Source organism: Pogoniulus pusillus, chromosome 16 (genome assembly GCF_015220805.1).
Source record: "Pogoniulus pusillus isolate bPogPus1 chromosome 16, bPogPus1.pri, whole genome shotgun sequence".
Classification (NCBI taxonomy): Eukaryota; Metazoa; Chordata; class Aves; order Piciformes; family Lybiidae; genus Pogoniulus; species Pogoniulus pusillus.
In genome coordinates, this window is record NC_087279.1 from 15,764,339 (window position 1) to 15,791,574 (window position 27,236).

Sequence of the window (27,236 nt, forward strand, 5' to 3'; positions counted from 1 at the left end):
TTATATCTGCTTGTTTTATACCAGTACACCCATTTGAAGAGTGTCTTCTCTGGTCCACTTTCTCAAAATCCATAATCTCTAGGTGTTGAAAGGACAAATTATTAATCAAAATCAGTTCAAGAACACTGAAATACCTATATCCTGGCTTGGCTGGCAGAATTTCTGAGTAATCAAAGTGACTCTGAGTAATCAAAGTGATAAAATACGTTTGTATGTTAATAAATTAGTCTAGCAATCATTAGCATAAGCCTGTATTCACGACATTAGTAAGTATGAATCTGGTTAAAGTCTTCATGAGACAATCATGTAGGATTTTTGGGTACCAAAATGGGTGATTCTATTGAGAGACAGAAGACAAATAGCTGGAACATGTATCAGTTGTAAAACACTACATGAATAAACAGATAATTTTCTTTTTTAAATTCACACATAAATTTTGATCCTGAAGCCTCATATTACCATAAACTAAAATCAAGTACTGGGTACCTACTCTTCTAGCCCCTAGTTCCTTATTCAATATTTAGTAACTTGCACTGTCATAAAATATTTTCTCATAATTCATACATGGAGAAGGATCTAACAAACTAACATCATGTATTTGTTGTAACTTTCATGTGTTTTTTCTAGATGTGATGTATCTGTGCATACATGGTATATATACATCAGCAATAACCTCAAGTTTCAGACCAAAAAATGCATTTCAAATACACTTGATTATACTGGCAGCAGTTACATAAAATCAAAGCAATAGCAATATATTGTAAAAATGAAATATATTTTTACTTTTAAAGTAAAAATTCAAGCTTAAGAGTTCTCCAGTAACACTTCACACTCCTCTTGGCTTGTTTACTTCTAAAAAACAGGCTACATTTATGGGTAAAACTCAGCCTTTGAGCAGAATTTAAGCAGGCAAATTCACATCAAAGCTTTGTTTCCTCATCTTTAGACTGCTCTGTTGGAAAAGACAGCTTGTCCTTATTAAACACCTCTTAAACGTTGCAGCTTTAATTAAGTAACATCCATGTTATAGTAACATTACCAAATGATTAACTAAAGAAAAGCTAGCATTGTCTAATTAGGATCGCTTAACATCTTTTCACAAGCAAACTATAAAGTATCTAATTTATTAAAGTACAACTTGTTCTTAAGTGTCTCAGGATTTTAACAACTCTGATACAGTAGCTCCTACACTAATACTCACTCAAAAGCATATTTAGGGGGAGAAGTAATGCAGGGAGTGGACTTCAAGATCTAAATTAAGTGATGTGATCTGGAGAGGAAATTAATCATATCTGTAACAGTCTTAAGAGATTTTAGCTGTAGAGACCTTAAGTGAACATCTTGAGAAGTAGCATCATAGTTACATTGCCAAATTTCACATAAATATACACAGAAATACATCTTTTTTGCTGTCTATACTGACAGTAGGTCTCAACTACATGAAACAAGGTTATGTCTCCATAATTTTGTTCTCTAGGTTGTGTATTCAAATGCTCATTCTGAAAACACAGAATTTAAACTGTACAATCTCATGCTTCCTGAGGAAACATTTATCTGCTTATCTGAACACTAACATATTTGGCGCATTATAAAATCAAATAGGCAGACTGTCATCAACACTTTTTGACCCTGGAATAAAAAAAGGGTCAAATTCTCTGCTACATCACCTGATAAATGAAACAAAGAAACACAAACAAACCTGGAGTGACCCTGAAGCCAAATTCTAAACTACACAAAAGTACTACAGATGCCTACCTGCATGATCAACCACGCTTGCAAAGCCCTGCATTATATCTGAGCAGAGAAACACACCAAGCTTTAAATGACACACCTAATCAATTCTAAACTGCTATCACATCATTCTATAGGCCAGTGGACAGAAATCTATGTATTCTAAACATTCAGGGGAAAAAACGGAGGATACAGAACTGCTGGCATCTGGTCTGCAGAGCTTTTAACCAGCTCTGGAACTGTTATAGATTAAAGAACCCCCTGATGGTAAACATTAACACCTTCCACCATGCTGCTTCTTAGGTCTGTTTTCTGCTGAATACCCTTTAAATTTTTTAAATACTCTGCAACAGGAAAAAAGTGTAACTGGTTAAAAATAATAAGAAATAAAGGGAGAAAGTTGAACTCTGGTAAATTATTTCTTACAATTGTACAGAGTATTTTTCCTCTTAAATGACGTTCCCAAGACATATATTTAGTTGAGAAATTTATTTTAGTATGATTTAGCTCTGTACTAAGAAAAATCCCAGCTGTAGAAAAGAATGGGTGTGCGTGGGAGGGATGCTTGAGGAGATAAAGGTAGAGACGTAATAGCATGAGCCTAAAGAGTAATGAGAGAGGCAGAGCTCCTGATAGTGCAGTGCTAGGAAACAGCAATCTTTGGAGTCTCTGCTACGAAAGAGAAAAGGAAATAGAAAGTTCCTTAAATAAGGAGCATAGAAGACAACACGAGGAGCGTTTCAGGGAAGAACGTGTGGGAACAGACTCCTAGCTCTGCTAAGCAAAGCTTCTCAGACGTGCTAAGGAAGGTACAACTCTCTGCTAACAAGGGTGGAGGAAGGAAAAAGGAGGTTTGATGAATAGTGTTTTATTTATTCTTTCTCATCATACAGTCTCATTAAATTTAAGCCTTATACTGAACACAGTTCAGTGCAAGGAACTTCAGAGGAATTAAACATATGAAAAAAATTACTCATGTGTGCAGTCCCATTAGACTCTACAAAACAACTTGACAGTAAAGTTGCTCAAGTGTTTAACACCGAATAAATGAATCTGAAATGTATTCAAATCATCATCAGACCTCAAGCATGTCCCCTCTGTATACTTCATGACTGGTTTGTAGGATGAAAAAAAATCCAGACTACTTTTCCAGAATAGCTCCCCGTGTGGACATACTTATTCCAGATTAAAAGGAGCCCTTCCCTGGTGTATTTTTTTCTGAATAGAAGTATGCATATGATGTAGTAAACCCATCCATATGGAAAGCTACTTGGCAATACTATTCTGCTTTAAGCAAACGTTCTAGCTTAGTCTGAAAAAAACATTAAGAGTAGGAATATATTAAAATTTCAGTTAAGTATCACTGAAAGAAGTCCTAGACTTAGCAAAGCTAATCCAAATTCTAAAATTCTTAACCCAGTAATTCTTAGCAACAATAATGTTAAGATAATTGTCCTGCTTTCCTACTGCAGACGTATCACAGAACTACAGAATCACTCAGGCTGTAAAGGACTTGTAAGACCACTATTAGTGAACTTCCAAGGTAAATGCTGAAGTATAACTAGAGAAAGCCATTAATACAGACATCTATTTTCAGTATAAGTTATTAAAGAAAAAAAATATATCTAAATATTTCAGGTTTTAAAAATATTAGCTATTAAGAATGAGCTGTGAACCAAAATATCAAGTACTTCCTCATCACATTCTTTTAAACACAGCCCAGTAACATGCACTCGTCAAGGTATGCTTTTACTGCCACAAAATATTGAGGGAACTTAAACCTGTATTTTGTAGAGAAAGGAAAATGAGTATTACTTGTACAAATATACCAAGATGAAACACACATTTTCAAATTCAACACTCAAAACAATAAGGTTAAACAGGTGTAGGAAGCACACCACACATTCTCAGTTTTAGCAGAGGAAAATATCTAGTGTCTGTGCATCTAAATGTACAAACCAATACCCAGCTATCTACATTTGATGTCTCCCTAGACTAAACTACTATCAAAAGTCTACTCTTTTGCTAAATTATTTGTGTTGTTGAGAATTACCTCAATTCAAATGCTTCATTTAATGAAATGTAGACATTTTTATTTCCTCTATAAAGAATGCTAAGATTTATTCATGCTCTTAACATACATGAATTAGATACTATTGAAAATAACCTGCAATCAGAGTATCTATTTGAATAGGCTACAATTACTTCGAGGCTTGTGTCTTTTCAATCAGTCAGTGTCCCTGCAGTGTTTAGAGTGGCAGAGGGGAAGTGGCCTGTGGTTAAACAGAGGAAATACCGTGGAATTTTAATAGAGCAAATAGTCTCTCTACTTCCTACAGGGTACTACTTCAAAGGCAGCCCTGCTCCAGAGCAGACAATGTGTTAGAGGGGCCATCAGTCATTTAATAGTATGTCAAATCTACTCAAAACTTACATGCAGACCAAGAGACATACCACATAACTGAGACAATGGGTAGCATCATTAATAAATGTTGTCCTGCCCAGATTACATAGACAATGGTATTTTGGCATTGCAAAGTAAGACTACAAAACTATAACAATTAGACAAGATATCTATCAATGGGGTTAGGGAAGTCTGACCTTGAAGATGGAAATAAAACAAAAGCAGAAACTAGCACAAATATCTGATAGGCTAAAATCAGACAATTGTTGTGAGCAATAAAGGCAATTTTCTGCTAATTGTAAAGAGTTTAATTTGTCTGGCTAATCTAAAAGCCAGACAAAATAATTCTACTTTAAGATTTATATTGTAACACACTATTTGGCATTAACTACATAAACAAAGCCACGCCAATTACAAACTGAATCTGCATACTTCTATAAATGCCAAAAAGCACTAATCAAACATTACGACTTAGGACAGTGACAGTTTACTGAATAGTTGACAGAAAACTTGACGGAAATACACGCAGAGGTTGTCATGAGCCTGTGGAGTATTATGCCTCTGACTGGTGAAACATACAATGGACACACTGAGCCAAAACATTTTATTCCTAATTCTCAGTTAAAAAGTTCTAAGAAAGAGAGTCTAATCCTTCAAAAGTTCCATCCACCACAAACTGAGGTCTTAAGATTTATCAGGGTTCGAAGTCTGTTTTCCAGCACTCTTACACATTTTCCAGTGTTTTCGCCTGTCTAAACTATGCCCTACAAACTTCTGAACTGTGTGTTGCAGTAACGTTCTCAAAGGATCTGATCTGAAGCCAAGAAAATCCTTAGTGACAGTCAAACAAAGAGGAAAAGCAATGAAAGTCAGTTGTGTTCCCTCCACTGTTCCTGGATCACCACGCTTCAACTACGTTTGTAACCAGGCATCAGTAGAAACGAAAAAAAAAAACCCCACACCAGAACCAGACGCACAACTCAAAAGTTATTTTAAAACATCAACAAAGGAAAAGCAATCAAGAAAAGTCTGACAGCAAAACACCAGAAACTGGAACAAAAGGCAAAGCGCAATAATAAAACGTTTATCACCTTCCTCCCCCCTTCCCCCTCCCGTAAATTTCCTACATCCTCTGTATAATGATCAGGCCTGAAGCTAAGACCCCAAGCCGGCCTCGAATCATTAAAATAACAAAGCCCAAGTGATGGCTTTTATCCTTTTCGCAGCACAGGTCGACTTAAAGAACGGGATGGCTGCCGGTGAAAGACCTGTGGAGTGACTTCTTCACACTCGCTGGTTACAATCCGCCTCCCCGCCCCAGGCGAGGCGTAGTACGGGTCCCTGCCCGGGAAATGCCTTCCCTCTGCCCCGGCCGCTATCACCCACCAGATGTCTCAGAGCCCGGGCGGAGCTGTGTTAGTTGCCAAACCCTGCAGCCCGCAGCCTCCCAGCGCAGCAGGGAAGTGCCCATGCCACCTGCAATGCCCACACGACCGCCTACAGTACAGTGCCCGACAGCCGAAGTTAGAGGATTCTCAAGTCTCCGCGCGTCCCCACCCACTCAGCGCTTCACCGAGCCCAGCTCCACGGGCGCGCCTGCCCGCGCACCTCTACTCACCCTCCCTCCGCAGCCATCAGCCGCTGACCCGCGCCTGCCGCCGGCTGCTCCAGCGGTCTCTGCGAGCTGGAGGCTGCCGAAACAAGCGAGGAATGCTAGAAGAAGGGAGCCGAGCCCCAGCCCAGGTGCCATGGTCTGCAGCAACAGCCGCACAGAGCGGCCAGCGCAGGCAACCAGCGGCAGAGAGCTGCCGCGGCTGCCGCTGTGTGCATGCGCGCCGCCGGCCCGGGGGCGGGGGGCTCCTCCTTGGCCGGGCCCCGGCGCAGGGCTCGCCCCCGCCCCGCCGTCACAGGCCCTAGCAGGGGTCTGCGCTGCCCCCTCCCTCCAGCCCTGGCTAAGAATGGCCAGTGGTAGTAGGGGTTGGTGCCCCTCCGCACCTGTGTACCTTTCCCCAGCAGCGTCCATATCCGAGCTCTGCACTTGCCCGAAAAATAACCGGGTTCGGCCTGTGCCGTTCTTGACACTGTGCCAGACCCTACTGCTGATCAGTTTACTACCCCGCAGAGGTGGCACCTATGAATTTTAGCTTTCTCCCCCTCCCCCGCCTTTCGAGGTGGAAGCCGTAGGTCCCACCGCACTGCGAGGGTTGATCTCCATGGAACAGAGGCACAACTGAGCCAGCAGTGTGCCCAGGTGGCCAAGAGAGCCAGTGGCATCCTGGCCTGCATCAGGAATGGTGTGGTCAGCAGGAGCAGGGAGGTCATTCTGCCCCTGTACTCTGCACTGGTCAGACCACACCTCGAGTACTGCGTTCAGTTCTGGGCCCCCCAGTTTAGGAAGGACACTGAGATGCTTGAGCGTGTCCAGAGAAGGGCGACGAGGCTGGGGAGAGGCCTTGAGCACAGCCCTACGAAGAGAGGCTTAGGGAGCTGGGGTTGTTTAGCCTGGAGAAGAGGAGGCTCAGGGGTGACCTTATTGCTGTCTACAACTACCTGAAGGGTGGTTGTGGCCAGGAGGAGGTTGCTCTCTTCTCTCAGGTGGCCAGCTCCAGAACAAGAGGACACAGCCTCAGGCTGCGCCAGGGGAAATTTCGGCTCGAGGTGAGGAGAAAGTTCTTCACTGAGAGAGTCATTGGGCACTGGAATGGGCTGCCTGGGGAGGTGGTGGAGTCGTCGTCCCTGGGGCAGTTCAAGGCAAGGTTGGATGTGGCACTTGGTGCCATGGTCTAGCCTTGGGCACTGTGGTAAAGGGTTGGACTTGATGATCTGTGAGGTCTCTTCCAACCTTGGTGATACTGTGATACTGTGATACTGTAACTTCAGTACTTAGCAAGATAAGGAGCACAGCCCAAGAATCTTCTCCGTTAGAGTGATGCGTGAAACATTAAGAACAACAAGCTGGGTAACATACTATCAGAGAATTCCAATTGCAGAAAAAGCAACGGAAGTTCCATACAGCAGTAAATCAGCTTTTTCAACTGGAGTCTCTATAGTAAAGTTGGGCACTACATGCTTTAACCAAAAAACCCCACATTTTTCATTAAAATAAATCACCTCAGAAGATCAGAATCACAGCAATGAGAAGTCTTTCGCCTGAAATTCTCAAAATGCTGTAGGAGTCCAAGGCTCTTCCAAGGCACAGAAATAAAGTGTGTTTTAGCTTGGAAATAATCTTAGAGGACCATTAGGTCCCACCATCTGGCCGCAGTCCTGACTTCAGCTTTTGAGAGAGCTGAGGGCCTCGTAACACAACACTTAAGTTATTTTTAAAAATTTGGATTTTCGTACATGCTGTTACAATTACTACTAAACAGCAGCATAGTCCCAGAGGAACAGGGAAACCCGTCAGTATTACAAAAGATGTGATGGTTTGTACTAAAATAGTGTGCAAAACCACCACTAAGCCAATCAGTTGAAAGTAAGCATGACCACCTGTCAATTTTTAGACTAGCACTGGTTTTAAACTCATGGTATAGTTCTCCATCCTTTATGGCTCTTGGCAAAAATAATACAATCAAACCCTTAAACTGCTTAAGCTGATGAATCATAGCCCTTTGCACTCACAATCACCTTTGAAAACAAGTTTGTGACTTGAGGATGGCCACAGCCCTGCATTGTGACATGAACAGAAATTAGATTCTTGCCATTAACCTGTTTTTAGCACAAATGGGAGATTAGGCCATAGTCCATTTAGTGCTCGGGGAACAAATGAAGCTTACTTATGATCTACATTTTCCCTGCAGGCTGGAACTCTGAGAAAATGAACATTAAAAGTGCTCCTTCTGTAGGTAGAATTTCACCATTTGATGCTAAGATGTTTTCTATGGTCAAGTAGATCCCAGAACGGAACTGAGGGTTAGCAGATGTTTATTCATTGTATATCGTGCACTTGGGATAGTAGTGCTTTACTTTCTCCTTGCATTACTCAGAAGTGGAAAAACAGGCTTGAAAGCCTTTTTTTAAAGTCCAGTCAGGTGATATAAAAACTGTAATTAACTAGTCCTTCTATGTTTTCGTGCATTACAAAAGACATAAAGCAATACAATATCATGGGTAAAGCAAGGAAGGCAAGCATGCTATCTATTTACAGCACAATGTCTCTGCCCATAGCCACCTATGACTCCCGTTGAGCACTCATCTGCAAACTGCAAACAGGTCTTCTGAACTGTGAGCAAATGTATTTGGGGTTTTCCGCTAATACAGATCTAGATTGCTGGAGAAGCTGAAATTAAGAGAGAACTAAGAGGAGAACTAGCATTATCTGTGCTAGTGATGCATTAGCTTACAATGATTTCCAGATAAACAGCACAGAATGAACCGCAAGATTTCCTAGGTAGCAGAATAACTGACATTGAATTATCAATCTTAGTAATAAGACATTAAACTTATTAGCACCAAAATGCCATCTGACAAAAGAAACTTTGATCTTTGATGGTCCCTTCCCAAAAGCTTAAGCTAATAACAAAATGACACATCTGAAAAAAAGTTCTCTCCATACTGCCACCATGTCCACCTCACTGACATGAATTAACTGAACACAGAAGTATTTCCTTGGTTTGTAACCATTTAAAGTAATTTCCCCTGGAATCTTTTGTGGAAAAGTGTAGTTAACATTTTTAGCTAGATGCTCCAAAATGCTGCTAGCTAATGTAAGGGCAAAAGTGGCTCTTCTTTAGGCTCTTTTGTCCTTTTTACAACAGTCTCATTTCCAAATAGTATAGAACACATAATATCCAAAAGTCATGGGTATCAATATCATGTATTCTACAGCTGGCTTTGGTTGCCATTCTACCTTCTTGCTTAAAGCTAAAAAAGCTTGTTTTTTTCCCTGCTCCTTTCTGAGCAGCTGTTTCCAGATGGAGGGGAGGGTGAGAACTCAGTGGTTCACATTAAAACTTTTTATTACATAAGTTGTGATGATATGGGTAAAAATGTTCTACCTAATGTTTACTGCCTAGCAAAAACTTCTGAGATTTGAATGTGGTACACTTCACTCATACTGCCTATTTCTAGCACTGAAATTTCTCCCAAGAGAGACTGACCTTGATTACAAAGATCACTTTTGGGCCAGAAAGTACATATCATGCTTGTAGAAGTATCCGTCTTAGTCAGACGGCCACAACTGTGGATATCAACACCAAGTAGATAGAACGCAAAAAATCAGCAGCACTTCGGAAACCTCTAACAGGAATCACCAAGTATCACCCTGCTCTCCATAAAAGCACAAACAAGATCCCAGAACAGAAAACCCCCAAAGCAAGGGTCTGGGTCTTCTGGAACTTGATCTGGCAGATATTGGAAAGTAGAAAACCAGATCTTTGGAAAATAGCCACTTACACTGAAGCATCCCCACTTAGATGAGGACAGTTTTACTTATGCAATTACCATGTAGTACAAAAAGGATTAAGAAAGATCTTTCAGTATCAAACCTTAAGAACAAAATTAGAAATGGTCACTTTCAACAAGGTCATGAACATTCCCACCAGTGTCAAGAGTCCCAAAAATACTACTCTGATGGAATCTTACATACTGCACCATGCCATAGTTTCAAAATGTCTGGCTAAGCTCAAGTGAAAGATGATCAGCTACTATGACAGTGACCCCAAACCATAACATTCAAATTTGAATCAAGACTATTGTTATGAACAGTTACCTTGTCCAAGGCAACTTTTAAATCACGTGGCTTTGAGAAAAGTGCCAAAATTACCTGAAAAACGTGGAGTTCTGAAATGAAATGTGCATCATTAGTCACATTTTATAGAAGGGGAAACTTAAGCACAGAGTCATAAAGATGCCTGCTTTTATGTCTTGCACACATGCTCCAAGCTAAACCAATAATTAGATTTGGAATCATCAAAGACTCTGCATCCTAATAAGGTAGGGGAAAAAATGGGGATAGTAGGGTTTGGGTTTAATTAGCTCTTTTCTATAGGCACACACTCTCCTTCCTAAAGTCATCCAAGTATTTCTAGTGGGTGCTTGCAGTAGTGTGGGCTATAGAGCCCACATTCATTCTCTAGAAGAATTCCATCTAACTGGCTGTTTCTACCTGACAAGTGGCAAAGAGCACAGCATGCTGTCCCGGCAGCCCACTGCCTCCTGCTGTGGCCAAACATTTATTGGCACTTTCGGAGTAGCTGCTGCTGTGTCCAGATGGGACTTGAAAGTGGAATTAGATGCATGAATTCCGCTTTGACACTAGCAGCCACCACTTCTATATCCAGATGCTTTGCAGTATCAAACTTTAGCATCTAGCCCTTAATGCTCAACAAGCCAGTCCTTACAGAGCCCCTTGTAGCGTACAGGCAGTAATATTTGTCTCCTGCTCACTTTTTATGACACAGTCATCTTTGAAATTTCTTGTAATAACTCTCAAGTCTCTCTTCAGGTATTTGGGGATGTTTTGAAGCCTGTAGAGTTCAGAGAGAAGAGAGTGACTCATCTTGTGACCTTTCTGGATGACTTAATGTCTTCTACAGGAAATTACACTTAATGACCAAGGAAGTTTCAGTCCTATATTCCTAAAGGCTCAAGTTAGCATCAGATCTAAGATTAAGTTAAGGTGAAAAGGAACTGATTGAAATAAACCAGACAGCCATTATACGAAAATTACTTCTGATCACCATCAAAATAATTTTTCAGTGATCCATGGATGCAAGTCTTCATATAATATTACCACTCCTCATACCTCAAAGTTCTCTATACTGCATACAGGCCAGCTTGTCCTGCTGACAGAGCCTGTTTGCAGTCAAGTGTCAACTCTGTATTTCTGTTTAGTTTTGCATCTGCTTACTCATACAGAGATCACAAAAGAACAGACAGCTTCATTTCTGGAGACGATTCAGCTTACTGATATGCTACCAAATACACTCCTTCCTCTCGGCTCCAAAAGCATGCTGAATTGACTCTGTGGCCACCTGTTGTTTCTAAGAAAGAGTAGGGCAGGACCACATCTTTCAGCGGCAGCCTCCTGTTACACTGGATTAGGTGTAATGTGAAACTGCACTTTCAGATAAAAGTAGATTTGTGATGCAAAGAAAATTAAAAAATTGCATGGAAGAGTCATTTTTCAATAAAAATTCTCTTGAACTAGATATATTTTGAACCAGCAACCACATCCTCCAAGCTATGCATGTTTTATTCTTTAGCAATAATTGAATAATTCTTAACATTTCATTTTAAAGCATTGTTTCTCTGCAGTGTAGGCATTTCAGCTCAATCAACTATTAAAAATGCAAATCCATGACCCCACACTGCAGTCTGAATAAACACCAGAAACGTTAATGTTTTTTATAAAAGTTTCTCAGGTTTACTTCTCATCTCAACCCTTTCTTATTACAGCACCATACTTACCATCCATCCATCCACCCAGCCCGTCATTTTCCTGTCCCAGGAAAATACAGGGAAGGGGGGCGACACACACAGCTCGAACATGATTTGGCAGTCTGTTCTGAAATCCATCAGCATTCTGTGGCAATGCCTGCAAAACTAATCCTAGCACACTAAGGGACCCCTGACTGAGCATTACCTGCCTTAAACCCTTTCCCATTTATGCCATTTAACTGAGGGAGAGCTATTTGCTCAAGCACTTCAGGATGACATCATTTGTTATTTGAGGCCAAAAGCTAAGGGTAATTAAGGGTAAAGAAAACGTTTTGAAGAGTTTTGTAATTAAAATGCATAGATACACTGGCAACAGGAACCTGACTGGAAGAATTTTAATAAATAAATAAAGCTTATTATTGCCTAACCATGACCAAAGAGGATTGGAAAGCACTTTATCAATAGCACCTCATTCTACACCCACTAAAGGAAACACACAAGCAAAAGAAAATGTGAAGGCTGGAAGCATATGGAAATTGTGTGTATGACAGATGCATAATACTTCAGAGAAGAAAGTAAAAAACATTTTATAGCAGATTAATAAAAGAATCCACAGTAATTCTACAGGATTGGGCTAAACAAAAGTTCCTTTCTTTTAAACAACAATTGGAGGCAATCAGGTATCAAGACTGAGTTAGCTGCTTATTATCTGAAAGAAAAGAAATATGCAGATAAGACTGATCAAATGCAATTAACAAGATTTGTTAATACTTAAATAGAAAATTGATTCGTGATAATAGAATAATTTACAGTAGACTAGAAACAAATAATGATTAGATTATTAGAAAATACCACTTTTACTAAAGTGCATTTTGTAATACAGATGAAAGAAGGGAAAGATAGGATCAGTTTTCTCATTGGAGTAAGAATGTCTGCAAGAAAGGGGGTTTTCCACATATCTGACCATAGCCAACGGCATTCTAAGGGCAATGCTAGTGCTTCAATAGAACGCTTCTCTGTGACTTCCTTGCTCTGTCGAAATGAATTAGAGCAATTTGCAATTATATTGCCAGAGCCACGTCCTGTAAAATACAGTAAGATGCTGTCCCAGTTCTGAGGTGAGAGAATTGCATTTCACTGTATGCTTCATATCAAGATACTCATCCAGTAACTTCGAAATATGTCAATCAGAAACTGAAGTGGATACTACGGGTTTTTTTTTAACACTTCAAAAGACAGGACAAGCTGTTAAGAAATGCAGCGTATGATCAGAGGGCTGGAGCACCTCTCCTAAGGGGACAGCTTATGAGAGTTGCAGCTGTTTAGCCTGGAGAAGGCTGCAGGGAGACTTTTCAGTACCTGAAAGGAACATACGAGAAAGCAGAGAAAGGATTTTTTTACAAGGACTTGTAGTGATAGGATGAGACAGGATGGATTGAAGCTTGAGGAGAGTAGATTTAGACCAGACATTAGAAATTCTTTACAGTAAGGGAGGTGAAACATTGGAACAGGTCACCCAGAGGCATGGATGTCCCTTCTCTGGAGGTGTTCAAGGTCAGCCTGGATGAGGCCATGAGCAGTCTGGTCTATTGGAGGCTGTCTCTGACAATGCCAGAGGGGTTGGAACTACATGACCTTCAAGGTCCCTTCCAGCCCAAACTGTTCTATGAATTTCTTATCCTTCTCATGTGAAAGAACAATGATGAATTAAAAGTCTGGTGGCAATGTTTCCACATGGCAAACCTTCATGTCTTCAATGCTGCGTTTACCATCAGAGAAGAACTGTAGTAGTAAGAGTGAATTCTGGTACAACATCAACTTTAACACTAAGTAGTGGATTTTTGGAATTATTGGCCACTTTGTCAAATGCTTTCTGGAATGTAAAAGGATTCTGCTACTCTAAATGATGTTGACAGTCTTATAAACATGTCCTCATTAAAGCAGCCTAAGCTAATTTAAAAGCAAGAATTAAAAAGGTTATCTGTCCAAAACGTAATTCTTAAGCTAATAGCTAATTATTAATAAATGTCCAGACTATCAAAAATATTAAGCACCCACTAATTTTCAGTAGATTCAGCTCAATATTGACTACTCAGAGCTTTTGAGAATCAGGACCGACGTCAAGCACTTGCACGTATACACAGTATGAATTTGGTCACAAAGTCTGTACAACAATTAAAATAGGTAGACATCTGCTGGCCAACTCGGGACTGCAGATTTCATTCGACAAGCACGACTGTAACTACAAACTGTCGCCACTAGAGGGCAAAAGCAGCCCAGCATTTTTATGGCCGTGGAAGCTGCTAACCACGGTTTAAAGATCGATGGATCGAAGTCTGATTCAATATGAAAACCCAAAGTGTTTAAGATGCAGTTAATACATAGCAAGTAATATTTGATGTAAAGTACTTGATCTATCATCTTAATTTCTTTATGGCATCACTCACAGAAACTGAATCTCAGGATGTTTTGAGTGTGATGGATGCAATAAAAGACTAAATTACAAGGATGTGAAATCGTCCATTAAAAGTTAATAGAGTCGTTTTAATTTAACACATAAAATAATTCAGTTGTATATAGACAAAAGACTGTCCCAGAATCTGTAAACTGAGGATGAGCACCTATCACTTTAGAAGCAGCAATATGGCACAGACTGGTAAAATTAAAAAAAAAAAAAAAAAAAAAAATCAGTGCTAAAAGAGGAAAGGATTAGAGAAAGCCAAGGTCTAATCAGTAAATCACTGCAAGGTTACACATTTGTTGTTCGGAGTTTTTTCCTTCAAAGGTCACAAGATGACAATGGATTTGAAACACATGCTTACTTAGGTAATTTGAGAATGACAAATTCCCCAGATTTTTCAGTAATTAATAACAGGACTAATGATGTATATAACTTTCCATGAACGGAAAAGTGATAGTCTGAACTCACTGGATTCTCCAGTCATGACAGCGGCAGGGGGAAACCTGCTTTAGGACTGTGCAAGAAGAACAAATCTTTCCCCCCCCCCCCCGCCCCGTCATATTCACAGGCCACACATACAGATCCTTACAACAGGATTGATTTTCTACTTTCCTAGGCAATCTAAGAAAGCAAAACTGTAATACTAATACTGTGCTGTGCTACCACAACACCTCATACTTGCCGAGATTCTTTTAATTTTGTCTGAAAAAACACTGCTGGCCCATACCAGCTTCTGGTGTCCCCAAAATAGAAACAGTAGCCTTCCAGATTTTTTAATTCTTTCCTCCTTATGTCATGCAAGTGACGAGAGACTATTCCCTCATAAATGAATCTAGAACTGATGGCTCTTCGGCTGCCCTGCATTCCTCTCCCTGACAATCGTGGTTTGCTCACTGTGACCACATGAACTTCCTTTGTAATGCAATCAGGTGGGATCCTTCAGCCTCCAAGATGCTAAACAACCCAGCTCCTCCTTACATAATAATTATTACCACCTTTTACAGTTCCAGTATCAAATCATTATATGAGCAACGAAATAGAATTTCGAATCAAGACGAATCCATGACGCAAAGGATAAGGACATGAAATAATTTAGGACAATTGGCACTGTTCAAAATTGCTTTTGAAAATAAAGTTCCTCACAGTTCGCATCCAGTTATGTAATCTTAAGTAGTTTAAAATGAAGGAACAAAATGCATTGATCCAACTCCTGATAGGAAAAATAAGATAATTTTAGGGAAAAAAACTCACAGTAAATTTCCCAAAAGCTTTATGATTACTAGTTAACCTTGAGAACTAGTCACCTGTTTAAAATTATCTTCATTTCACATTGGGTTAAACTGAAGGTGTTTGCAAATTATTTTATGCTACTTTCATGCAAGTCTTTTGTTAAATCCAGTCAAATAAATGCTAGATGATTTTTAAATCCACACTTTTAATAGTGTTATAAACACAGAGCTAATCTCCTTACACCAATCTATTAAAAGATTTTATTGTTTTAGAAGTATTTTCAATATAATACTTTGAGCAACTAGAAAAAAATGTAGACATATTCATGCACAGCAGGAAACACAGAACAGTTTGCAGGTAGCTGCCTTACAATTTGTAATAGCAGACTCGATACTTTAAATAACTGCTAATTCAAAGCTGTAAATGGCAATTCAATGAATGCTGTCCTAAACTTAGGCTATTGATACTAACATTGATAATTTAAAGACTAAGTATCAAACTACGATTCATATATGCTGCAAGTAATAATATTATAATGAGACTTTGGAAACATTGGGTCTTCGTTATAAATGCATTTGAATATATTTTTAAGGCATGAGCATAGGGTTGTTTGTTTTTTTTTATGGCAAGATTGTCTGTTGGCTTTTGGGGTGTTTGGTTTTGGTTTTTTTGGGGTTTTCTGGGGTTTCTTTTGCTAGCATGGGGCATTAGTGAAGTTTGTAGTTAGAAAAAAAAGAGATAATTAAGAACATCAATTTAAAGCAAGTATCAATACAGCACAACAGCCCGATAAAGGTCATAGGAACACCGGATCTATCTCAGAAAAGCACTACTAGAATGTTTAAGTGCCATTACTTTAGTCAATGGCAAAAGCCCATTATCAACCTGACCCCTAGCCGAAATGGTAGCTGTTGATGGCTTACTTAACACCTCGCCAATATCGGGAGCGCCTACCAGTTTTACCAGATTTTTTTTTTGCTAGAGCCAGTTTTCACCATCCTAATAAAGTCATCAGTTTATGACAGGGTGAAATGATCACTGGAGCCAAGACAATGTGGCTGGAAGAAAAAGAGGCTGCACCTTCAGAAATCTTGAGTTGTAATAGGAACCAAGAAAGTTGAGACTCTCCACAGTTCTGAAGGGTTGACAGACAAACAGAAACATTGCAAGGCAAAGTCTGCGAAGCCGGAGCAGGACAAAGTTCAATACGCATAGTGCCCTCTGCTGACATAGTCTCATTTGCTATTGCCACTTCGGCCGGCTGTGCCGAGGCAGGTAACAGTGTATGACGTCTATTGCCAAAGCTGCATGGGATCAGGAAGCACAAGATTATAAAACACTGTGAAGCCTACACTAACATTTGTTTTCATGGAATAAAATTCAGCTGCATTTGAGAAAGCGATGGCCAAAATGTAAAGCCCTACTGGTCTAAGTAGGTATAAACGTAAAAGCAGAGGTTCTCCTGATGAGGCATTGACTTAAGGAAGAACAAGCTACATCAAGATGCAGAAAATAAAGCAATAATGCTATTGAAGTGTTTGCTCCTCAGCGCTATATATGACCCTCCTAGTACTTTACACCAATCACCCTTCTGGAAACATTGCCGAACTGAGACCTGGATACCAGAGCTGGTGCTATTATTATTCTGCTACTGTTCTACTCCTTCACTTAAATTGTTTTGTCAGACTAAGTCACTTGAGACAAGTTCCATTATAAGGGACATTAGGTGTATTTAAGTATTTGCTAGATGAAAGAGTAAGGGTTTTAGGCATCAATCCGCGCAGATTAGTTGAATCTGTAAGCAGACAATAGTTTCAAATTACTTGCAGCAAGGTTGAACTATGGGCAATATAAATGTTGAGGTGAGGAAAAAACCAACCAACCAAACAAAATGCACACTTTCCCGGTATTGTTTTTCTCTTAACCTTACCCAGATCTGAACTGAGAATCCAATTTCTCTAAAATCTATTTCTAATGGATTTGGCTCCATTCAAATTACTTTATTAATTTAAGTATTTTTGATACGACAGTAGTCCAGTTAGTAATGTCATTTCCTGAATCCAACAAAGCATGAAGTTCACATTTTAATATTGGATAAAAGTTCTTTTTTCTTCCACACTAAAATAGGATATATATGCAAATCTATCTCTAGCAGGAATCACAGGCTGAAGTCTCATTGAAGGACATGAGCACTTAAGGGAGTATTTAAAGCTCTGCTGAACAAGGAACAGTGTAAATGAATGCTTACACTTTCCTGCATAGTGGCGGCGAAGAGTTGTGGGGTTTTCTTTGTAAGGCTCTCCTCCTGCATATTGACTTCCAGCTGAATATCAAATATGAGGACAATTAACTTTCATGTAATGTTTGGCAATAATTAATTCAAGATAATAAAAATAATAGCAATGGACTGAATTGGGTCTGTTTCCAATTGATTTGATCAAGTGGGGTGGTGCATTCTGTCATTAGAAGATGATAGGGCAACTTCCATAACTTACTGAACACCTATTGATGAGAGAGGAAAAATCCAAGTACTGAAGTATCAAATAGGCAAACATCCTAAAGTATTATGATAAAGATATTGTAATTATCTCCTTCTTCCACCCAGTCTGAACTGTAAGTTGAACCCTTTCATTTGAGACACCTTTTTCTAAAACTCATATTCATCATGTAAACTACTACACTCCATCAATAAGCTATTTAAATTGCAGTGTAACACTATCTGCTTCAGGCAGCAAAACCTGGTTTGCATATTGTGTATTTCATACTTTAGAAATACTTTTTTTTTAAATAACAATGAAGTTTTGATGCCTTCAGTTAAGCAGCAGTAAATCATGTTACCTGAAAAATCTTATGCACCCAAAGGTCTGGGTTTTTTAAACTGCAAAAATATTTTTCCCCCTGAAAATACATTAAAATACACAGGAAAAGTTAATATGCTTCCACCATAAGTAGATTATAATCATACCTCAGTATTTACAGTTTATTTGAATGAAAATTATGCTCAACATTCCAATCTGAGGTTAAAATCACAATGAGTACATAATCACTTAATACAAGTTATGAAAATTTCAGTAATTCTTCATGTTCTATTGAATTAGTGCAAGAGGAAACCATCCTTTTTTCTACTCTAGCAGGCTGGAGGTGAAAGTACTTTTCACCATTAGAAACTGAGATTCGCGGTGTGATCTTTTCAGCTTTGCACGACGATTCTGGAACCAGATCTAAAATGGAAATCAAAGGTATAGTTTTCAGAAACACAGCACTGCAAGCAGAATCAACTTGGAAACCTCAAAATACTCACACACCCTTAAAAGCATTTTGTGCTATGACAATAGTTTGGAAGCTCAGTACAAACTGAAAATCTGCAGAGGATAGCATGCAGCTACCTGCAATAATTTTCACACCACAGGTGAAGAAAATAATGCTCCCAATCTTAACTGGAAAGTGAGGACCAACTCCACTGTAATTAATGTAAGAACTAATACTAACTGCAGTGACAGCAAATCAGACTCCGGAAGATCCAGAGCATGTGAAATTCACACACCTCTTAAAATGTTTGTTATTCTTCTAGATGCTTAACTGATTGCAGCATTAAGCTTCCCATCAACTGCAGTACAGTGCTCGCATCAAAAATTTAATAAATACTGAGGTGACAGCCAAAATCTAATATTTATGGTATGCTTCATATCACAGTGGTGTGCCTGGAAATCAGTGATTGAAATTCTCAGGTCAATTTTGCTTTTTTTCCAGATGAAGGCATCAGCTCAAACACTGGTTTAATCCATGTATGATCCATTTGCAAAATCACAAGATACTTACACATTCATACAAATTATTTCACTGTTTGTTTCAAATTTGTTTTTAAAATATGGTAACAAACATAAGAGAAACTTGATTTTAAGACATGGAAGCAGGTATCAAGTTCTGCACACAATAACTACAGATTAACAGAGTGGATATCACAGAAGTACTGTAGCACCACAGAAGATGGCTTAAGATTTCAGAAGTCAGTCAGTGGCTTCCATTTCACAAATCACTGAAATCATACCACATGGATAAACGTACAGTGATTTTAATGGAGATTATTAACATTATTGCTACTGCTGTCAAACTACTTATTTATATAACCAGTGAGTACATGTAGATAGAATTATCCAAAAGTTAAGTAATTTTTCCATTACCTGGATCCTGTCTTCATCTAAATCTAATCTGCGAGCTAGCTCTTCTCTAACATCAATGCCAGGGTAGGAGTTCATCTTAAAAACATCTTCCAAGACTTCAATCTGAGGAGAACAAAGTACACTTGTGGCATAATTATCACTACTTTCATAGCAGTAATAAGATAAAACAAATATGAAAATAGTTTGATTTGTTCAAAAGTAGTCTTTGGAGCAGTATTTGCGCATAAACACAGGTCTGATGAAATCAGCAACCTTACTGTTAATTTACACTAGTTCCTGATTACATTTCTCTCTGCAGAGGTATATCACACCAAATTAGTCAGCTGTTATAGGCTTCTACTAACATTTTAATAAAATACATTATTGCTCACTTAGGAAATACAGAGAAAATCCCCACCTGGTTTCTACTGAATGCAGTTCTTGGTCTTCTACCCCTGTACCAGCTCAGCTCTCGTTTGAAAGAAAGCCTTTCAGTCACTGAAAAGTATTTTTCACATTTCAAAACTTTTTCCTCTTGCACTGGATTACTGTTAGCATGAAATAATGCATTTTCATAGCAAATAACAGGGATTTGCAGATGGGGATGACTGTCATCACCTAAAACTAGAAAAAACAAGCAAACAAGAGCTTCAGTTTACTCTCAGTAGAAGCATGAAAGGAATATAATCTTCTGAGGTTACAAATCAGACTGCCTACTTACCTACGTCGGTGCACGCATCCATCCAAGGTCGGTGAGGTTTCACAGATGGAATGCCATCTTTTTTGTGCTCCAGTCCCAAAATACTTTCGATGGAAAACGAACACTGTGTGGTTTTGTTTTCTACAAAACCAGATATTTTCCGAAGACTGGGAGAGGCTGATATATTAGCAGCACACAGAGATGCACTTGCCATGCTTTCACCTTCCGCCAGCATAGCACCTATATTGTACTTGAATTTCTCCACAAGTCTTCCTTATAGCTCTGCTGACAAGTGGGCTGGGTTTGCAACGTCATTAATTAAAATCTTTTATTAGAAAGTTTTAGCATGTCAATGAAAACTCTCCCACCAAGAGGCACGAGGAGTTAATTGTTTATTTGTTTGCAAGTAATTAGCAACTAATGGTGACACTAGGGGGGCCACCAAGAGGGACAAAAAGTGTTATCTCTCCTAACCAGAACATCGACTTAACTTTCTCAAAAGCAGCTGTGCACAAATATAGTACTTGTCTTTTATTTGAAATCAGTAATGTATAAAATCAGGTTTTTGAAAAAAAAAAAACAAACTTTATACTCTAATGGACTCCACTTACCTAAACATAGCAGCATGATAGGAAACCAGTCAAGTAATAAGTAATCTCATTTAAGTGAATTTCCTTCCAAGGAAATTTTAAAAATAATCTCTTAATGCTATTAGGGTAATCCCGATGAAAATGCCTCTGTTTTTTCATATGCATATGTAATGGTGAACGTGGTCAATAAAACAACAATAGCTTTTGGCATTAGGCACTGTGCAGTGGGTTGGCAATGTTGTCAAAGCTCAGTGTAATTGCCTTCCAAGTGTCTGGATTAGTTAACAGGAAGAGTTGAACCAACTATTTTAAATAATTCATGCATTCATTTTTCTTATTAAAATAACTTTGTTGCAGCTTTTTTTGAAGCATATGGTATGTAAAATTTCTGGATCATTCTTTACAGCAGAAAAAGAAAATTTAAAGTAGCAGAAGCAGTACACTCAAACTTGTTTAAAAACTTCAGTTCACTACTAGATAGTCCTTCCTTCTTGTAGGTATATAACTAGTAGACATTTATGCAAACACTCAAAATCATGAGTAATGGGCAGGCATGTGGTAGAAGCTTTCCAACGAGGTTCTGAGTTTGAAAACAGAATTCTGATTGCACTCACTCTAAAGAAAATATTGACTATGTCATGATTATATACAAGCTTTTCTGTCAGTCACGCTGCAGTTTACATGTCACATGTTCAAAACACGGTTTTGGTTCAGGATCATCTGTCTACACACATTCTTTTCTTATTTTGGACAATGTTTTATTGTACAACAGGCAAAACCAAGATTTTAATTTCAGTATGCAAAAGTTAACCCTTTAAAGAAAACTTTTAATTCAGAGCACATAGCACTCTGTGCTTTGGGATGAAAAAAATCTGCCCCCTTTTTCCTTGGTTTGCCACTTTGTGTGTTCAGTCATGTTCATATGGCTAACAATTAAGATTAAGTAAATAAGCAGCACCACTGCTTCGATTTTCTGTACATTTGTAAATACCACAAGACAAATCTTCAGGAATACACAGACGCATGAAAAACTGTTAAGGAAATGTCAGAGTTTAGAATTGTCAATACTCTGCTAAGGGAGATTCTACAGACTTTTTATCAGAAATCTGTTCAGCTGAAGAATGTTGACTTGCTGAACTCACTTTGCATTGTGCAATGAGATTGCTGTCAAACTACAGTTTGACAATTCCAGAAGTGATCTTACAAATCACACCACACCAGCACATACCAATGAATCCTGAAATAACATCTGTACAACTGCAATGAGCACTGGCAAGCTAAGGTCCAACCATCCCTTAACAGTCTCAGCAACCACCAAGTGCAGACATACCAAAAAAAATTTTAAGTATCTATGTAAGAAACCACTGCTGGCTGGGATATTTGGCCAGCAGTTAATCAAGGGCCTCACAACCTACCACCTTGAAGCAATAGGATTAATTTTCTTGACTGCAGGCAGTTATTTTGAATATTCAGACTGCAGACCAAGTCCAGAGGTTACTGAAGAGATAATGCAAAGCCTCTTATATAGCAGAGATTAGGTAGATCAGTTTTCTGCCTCTATAGTCTCCATGTGGAACACCACTTCTTAAAAAAATAACATGAAAACTCCCACAAAACACCTTAAGTTGGAAATAAAACTAGACCACTTCTTTACTCAGCTTGGAGCTGCTTACTGATTCGTGTGTCCTTAAGAGGTGAAAAGCATGACCACTGAAAAATAGCCTCTGGAGTCCAGAAACTCACAGGTAGTATATTTATATTATAACCATTGTTTAGTATTATTAAACAGCTAGTTTCCAAATACAGCTTACTAATTAAGAACTTTTAAAAAATCAAAACCCAGTAATACAGTCATACAAAACAGATTTGAGAAAATACGTGTTTCCCTTCTCCTGCATGAGTATGAATGAAATGAACCTAAGCCACACCACTCAGGCTCAGATTACCACATATTTCAAGTCGCAAAGTGCTAAATACCTTAATAGGTGCTCTCTCCGGGAAGCTTTCAAGAGCCATCAATAAACAGACAGGGATACGTGCTGGCAAGAGACACACATGAGAGGCACTTATTCCCCCTCAGCTCAAGTTAACCAAGAAAATACAGTTGGTTTTTGGTCTCTCTGAGAATCTTCTTCAGGGCAGTCTGCTTTTAACTCCCAATTGGAAACACTCATGCTTTCGGAGTTTTTTCGTGACTTAGAGGAAAAGAGACCCTGGTGGCTCAAAAGGAATTTTCACCAAGTAGGCCAAGCTCAGTTACTCTTCCCCGGGACGCAAGTTAGCAGCTCACCAAATGCTGCCACCTGGTGGCTCAGCCAGCCTGGCTGCTCGGTTCCCTCAGCAGCGTTGTCAGATTAAAGAACGTCTTTCTGTTAACATAAGGTTTTGCTCAGCGTTGCATTGAACCAGACATGGAGACTGCAATTCAGTCACTGGAACATAGCGACACTCGTGTTTTGAAACAGACTTCACAGCTGCATATAGGAAGAGGAAATAACCAGACCAGAAGGTTTCAAGGCAGGTATTGACACTGTGCTCCCCAATTTCTGAGAAATGCAGTGAAACTGAAACACCAAATACCTAAGAGGTCTGGATAATCCCAATGCAGCTCCATATAACTGCTTATAAAAATTTCATAAGAAAAGAGGAATTCTAAAGATAAGAAATCCGCGTTACACTAAAGTTCTGTTATCTCCCCGCATACATCAAGGTCAGGTTGAATGGGGCTTTCAGCAACCTCATCCAGTGAAAAATGCCCCGAAGGAAATTTGGAGCTCGATGGTCTTTAAAAGGCCTTTCCAACTCAAACCATTCTATGATTCTAAGCCAACAAATACTAGAGCTAAATCTATCAGAAAGTCTGGCTGAAGGTCTAGCACTCAAATGTCATTATATGTCTTTGGAAAAGCAGCTTGCTTAACTGTCGAAGAAAGCTGTTACCAAAATAAACAGTCAATAAACCTTTCTGTAAGAAACAAGAATGAAAGTATATTTTCCACAGGCCGGCAAACTTAAGAGTTTTAGATCCAAGAATACTTGAGAGTAAAGAACCTGATCAAATTTTCAGCAGCTCCCACTGAAAGTGTAAACGAACCTTGAGCCCTCACTCAAAAAATGTATTAGATTATTTTGGCCCATTAAAAAAGCTCAACACTTCCCTTACAAGCTATACAAAACTACCCACAGGATTTTAGTGAAATGCTGTTATATGGGGAGTTAAAGCAACACAACAAACACTGTTTAAAATCCTAAGTAATTAATAATAAGAGAAATCACTGCTCTTTGGATATGCAAATCCAATCCTCTTACAGCATCACAGACTTGATGAGGCAGCAAACTAATCTCCTTTTCAAATTTTGCACCACTGTTTTTTTGCCCAGGGACAAGAGAGTTCATCTGATTAGTAGATGAATCTCTTGTTCTTTAGAAATGTGAAGCCTCCAAGGACAGATTATACCAGCTCAAGGGACCACACCAAGAGCTCTTGGTGGCTTTGGTCCAAAACTCTAATGCTTACTGCTGCTACCTTTGCTGTTCCCATCCACTGCAACTCCACAGCCAGGGCACTTTCCACAACAGCCCATGCAATATTTTTAAAAATGTATAAAGAGTATATATAATCCACTGCATGAGTATTTAACCACATCAGATATTCTGCTGCACATAGCTCCTTTTCAAACATGATTTGAACATGAACAGCTAAGGCTGAATTAAAAGTCAACTTCAAAATGCAAAAGGGTTCTCTAAGGCAACAATATCTCAAAACTCTTATGATGAAATGTCACAGAACAAGACTTGGAGCAGTTAGCTACTTCTTGGTTGAAATAAAAGTCAATTTGACCCAAGGAAAGTAAGTGAATACAGATAAACCCAAGGTGAATGCAAGGATATCACTAGTAGAAGTCTGAGTCGCTGTGCGCTAAACACTGAATAACATGCAAATAAAAGCTGCCTTACCCAAACAGCTACTTCCACCCTCTCTCAGAGGCAAAAAGTCCTCTCCATTAGGGGACATATCTGGAATCCTCTAAAAAGCCATCAGCTGCTCTTATCCCTGTGTGATGGTTTGGATGTTACCCCACACGCACTTTGTAAAATCACCCAGACTAGACTCAGCAGCTCTGGACATTAAATAAAGTTTTATATTTACAGCTTAGCACAATATACAAGCAGATATTTACAGTATATACAGTTATGTACAGAAATAGACAAGTTAAAAGGTAATACAGAAACACAACTCCCCTCCCAGACACCTGAGTCCCCAGGAAGGGCTCCCAACTGCTCTTCCACCTTCTCCCACCCCTCTCTACCTTATGTTGCCTTGTGCCCAAGGAAGAATGGAGGGTCAGCCAGGGGGGTTAGGAAGCAGGTGGATTAATGAGAGAGACTGCAGGTTAGGTTAGAGAGAGAAATGCATCCCACAGCCTGGACAGAGAGCATCTCTCTTATCTGTGTTTGGATTCTTGCTCTTATACATCTCATCAAGCCTATGACTGAAAGAGACATCACCATTGTTTCCCTTTCACAGCCTATAATCCAGCTCTTCTCACCAAAACATTCTAGCTAGCTTCAAACTAGCACACCCTGCTTCTACAGTGCCATGTGTTAGTTCCCCACGTTTTTAAGGCCTCTTGGTAAGTGTTCTGCAGGAATAATAAAAAAGAAAACCACACAACCCCACAAAGCCAACAACATACACACAAATCCACACACAAAAAAACTATGATGCCGAAAATGCAACTCTAAAACCATACTTATTAAGGGGTTCAGAGAGATTCTTCACTTGATTGCCACTGAATCTTATCTGTTGCTGCCAAATTCATATCTCAAAATTTTTTTATGCCTTGTAACAATTGTAAAGACATACACAAAAAGAACAAAACTAATAATATCTTACAGAATGGTTCAACATAACATATCTAGTTAAAAAAGCTAACTACTAGTTCAAAGAAGGCCTGGTACATAACACAATTATTAGGAAAAGCCTCTCTCTTGCTATTAAACCAAACTTAATCATTAAATTGAATCACTTAGATCAACAGAAACAAGACACATTTTTATGCTGTGTGTCAGCTGAGACACCAAAGTACATTTTCCTTCATATTAAACATAGGGGAAGATATCTTACAGTACATAACAGAATGATTTTCTTCCAGAAGGCCCTTGTAAAACTTAGTCACAACTTATCAGGTCTCAGAACTAGAAAGCAATGCAATACATAGGTCATGGATCACTGCTAGCATTCTGTCACATAACCATGACAGACAGAAGACTCAGTCTTTAAAATACTTTGTCAGATAACCTATATTATTACCCTCATATGACAAGGAAAGATAGAAGTGGTGTGACATGCCTCAGTCAGGTGAATCACCAGCTGACTGAACCAAATTATAACTTGGACATTTCCTCAGTGCTCTCTACAAAACAAAACCAAATCACCAAACAAAAAGCTCTCTACTTCAAAAATCTTTAGCTCTTTGCAGTTTACTACCAGCATTGTCCTTTATCTGCTTTTAAAGTTAAAACATGATCCAATACAACACAAAGTCTCCATAGCAAGACTGCATGATAATTAATCATTTGCTATGCAAGACTGCTTTGTGCACTTCCTTCTCTAGTTACATACCAAATTCACTTGGCCTCAAAAAGGCAAAACCAGCAAGGGAACAGTCTCTCTATACATTATTATTACAGCTTGGGTCAAAACCAATAAACCTCAAGTTACCAATCATCTATTGAAATGCAGAAATTAAGTATCAAGCAATTTCAGAGTTGAGCCACTTCTCAAGTATTATGTGCAATATGGGTTTGGTTTTGGTTTATAATTGAGACTTTTATGCAGCCTCCTAAGTGGCCAAGGACAGAATCACTTTTATGATAAAAGCCCTGGCGGACAGTGGAGAAAGACATGACAAGGACAAAAAGAGACTGCTCAGAAGCGATACTCCCAATAACATTGAAAGAGAGCAACGATGCTTCCATCACGACAGGGACACAAGAGCATTAGCCTCACTCGTGTTTTGCCTTCCAGATAATGGTCTGTCTCTTCAGAGGAGACAGCAGCAGCCAGAAGGAGGGGCGGCAAATGGACAAACTGATTTGTAGTACAGAGCACTCACTACAAACGCAAAAATAGTAACAGAACAAATTAAACCCGACAAAACAATAAAACAACCTAAACAAAAAACCTTTGCTTTTCCTCAGCAACTTCACTTGACAACCACTATCTCTTCCTCGGCATCGCTCGACAGACTCCTCAGCTTGGAAGCGTCTGTCTCGGCTCCCCACTCACCTCCCCTAACCGGGGGCGGCCGACACGGCGGGTGACAGGGCTTTCTCCCGAGAGACGGGAGCCATCTGACCGCCAAAAGACTCCTCTTCTCTACTCCTCATTTTACCGAGGAGAAAGAGGGAGCCGGGGGTCACGGAGCGCTGCAGTCTCCCTCTGAGGGAGCCCCCCAGGCGGGCGCAGAGCGCCGGCGAAAGGCAAGGCAAGGGAAGCGCCAACTGCGCAGCGCCGACAGCGGGGCGCGAGGCGTCCCTCAGCGCCAGCGGCCCCACGCGCCCCGGCGGGGCAAGC

The 27,236-nt window shown here is 39.4% G+C and overlaps 2 protein-coding genes across 3 annotated transcripts in view; both read right to left on the reverse strand.

Moving 5' to 3' along the window:
• IL17RD (interleukin 17 receptor D) overlaps positions 1-27,019 on the reverse strand; it is a 73,932-nt gene extending 46,913 nt beyond the window's left edge. The window contains exon 1 of one of the 2 annotated variants that reach the window (XM_064156721.1): positions 26,949-27,019. The gene's annotated coding sequence lies outside the window, so the exon portion shown is untranslated. Of the gene's footprint in view, positions 1-5,753; positions 5,884-26,948 lie in introns of those variants that run through there. The other variant, XM_064156720.1, reaches the window with a different exon arrangement.
• Positions 18,156-27,109, reverse strand: HESX1 (HESX homeobox 1). The gene is made up of 5 exons (XM_064156723.1): positions 26,949-27,109; positions 20,088-20,363; positions 19,785-19,990; positions 19,388-19,489; positions 18,156-18,427 (listed from the first exon to the last, which is right to left on the reverse strand). Exons 2-5 carry the CDS (start codon positions 20,299-20,301, stop codon positions 18,329-18,331), a joined length of 621 nt encoding a protein of 206 aa, XP_064012793.1. The 5' UTR covers positions 20,302-20,363; positions 26,949-27,109; the 3' UTR covers positions 18,156-18,328.
• Between the last annotated feature and the right edge of the window lie 127 nt (positions 27,110-27,236).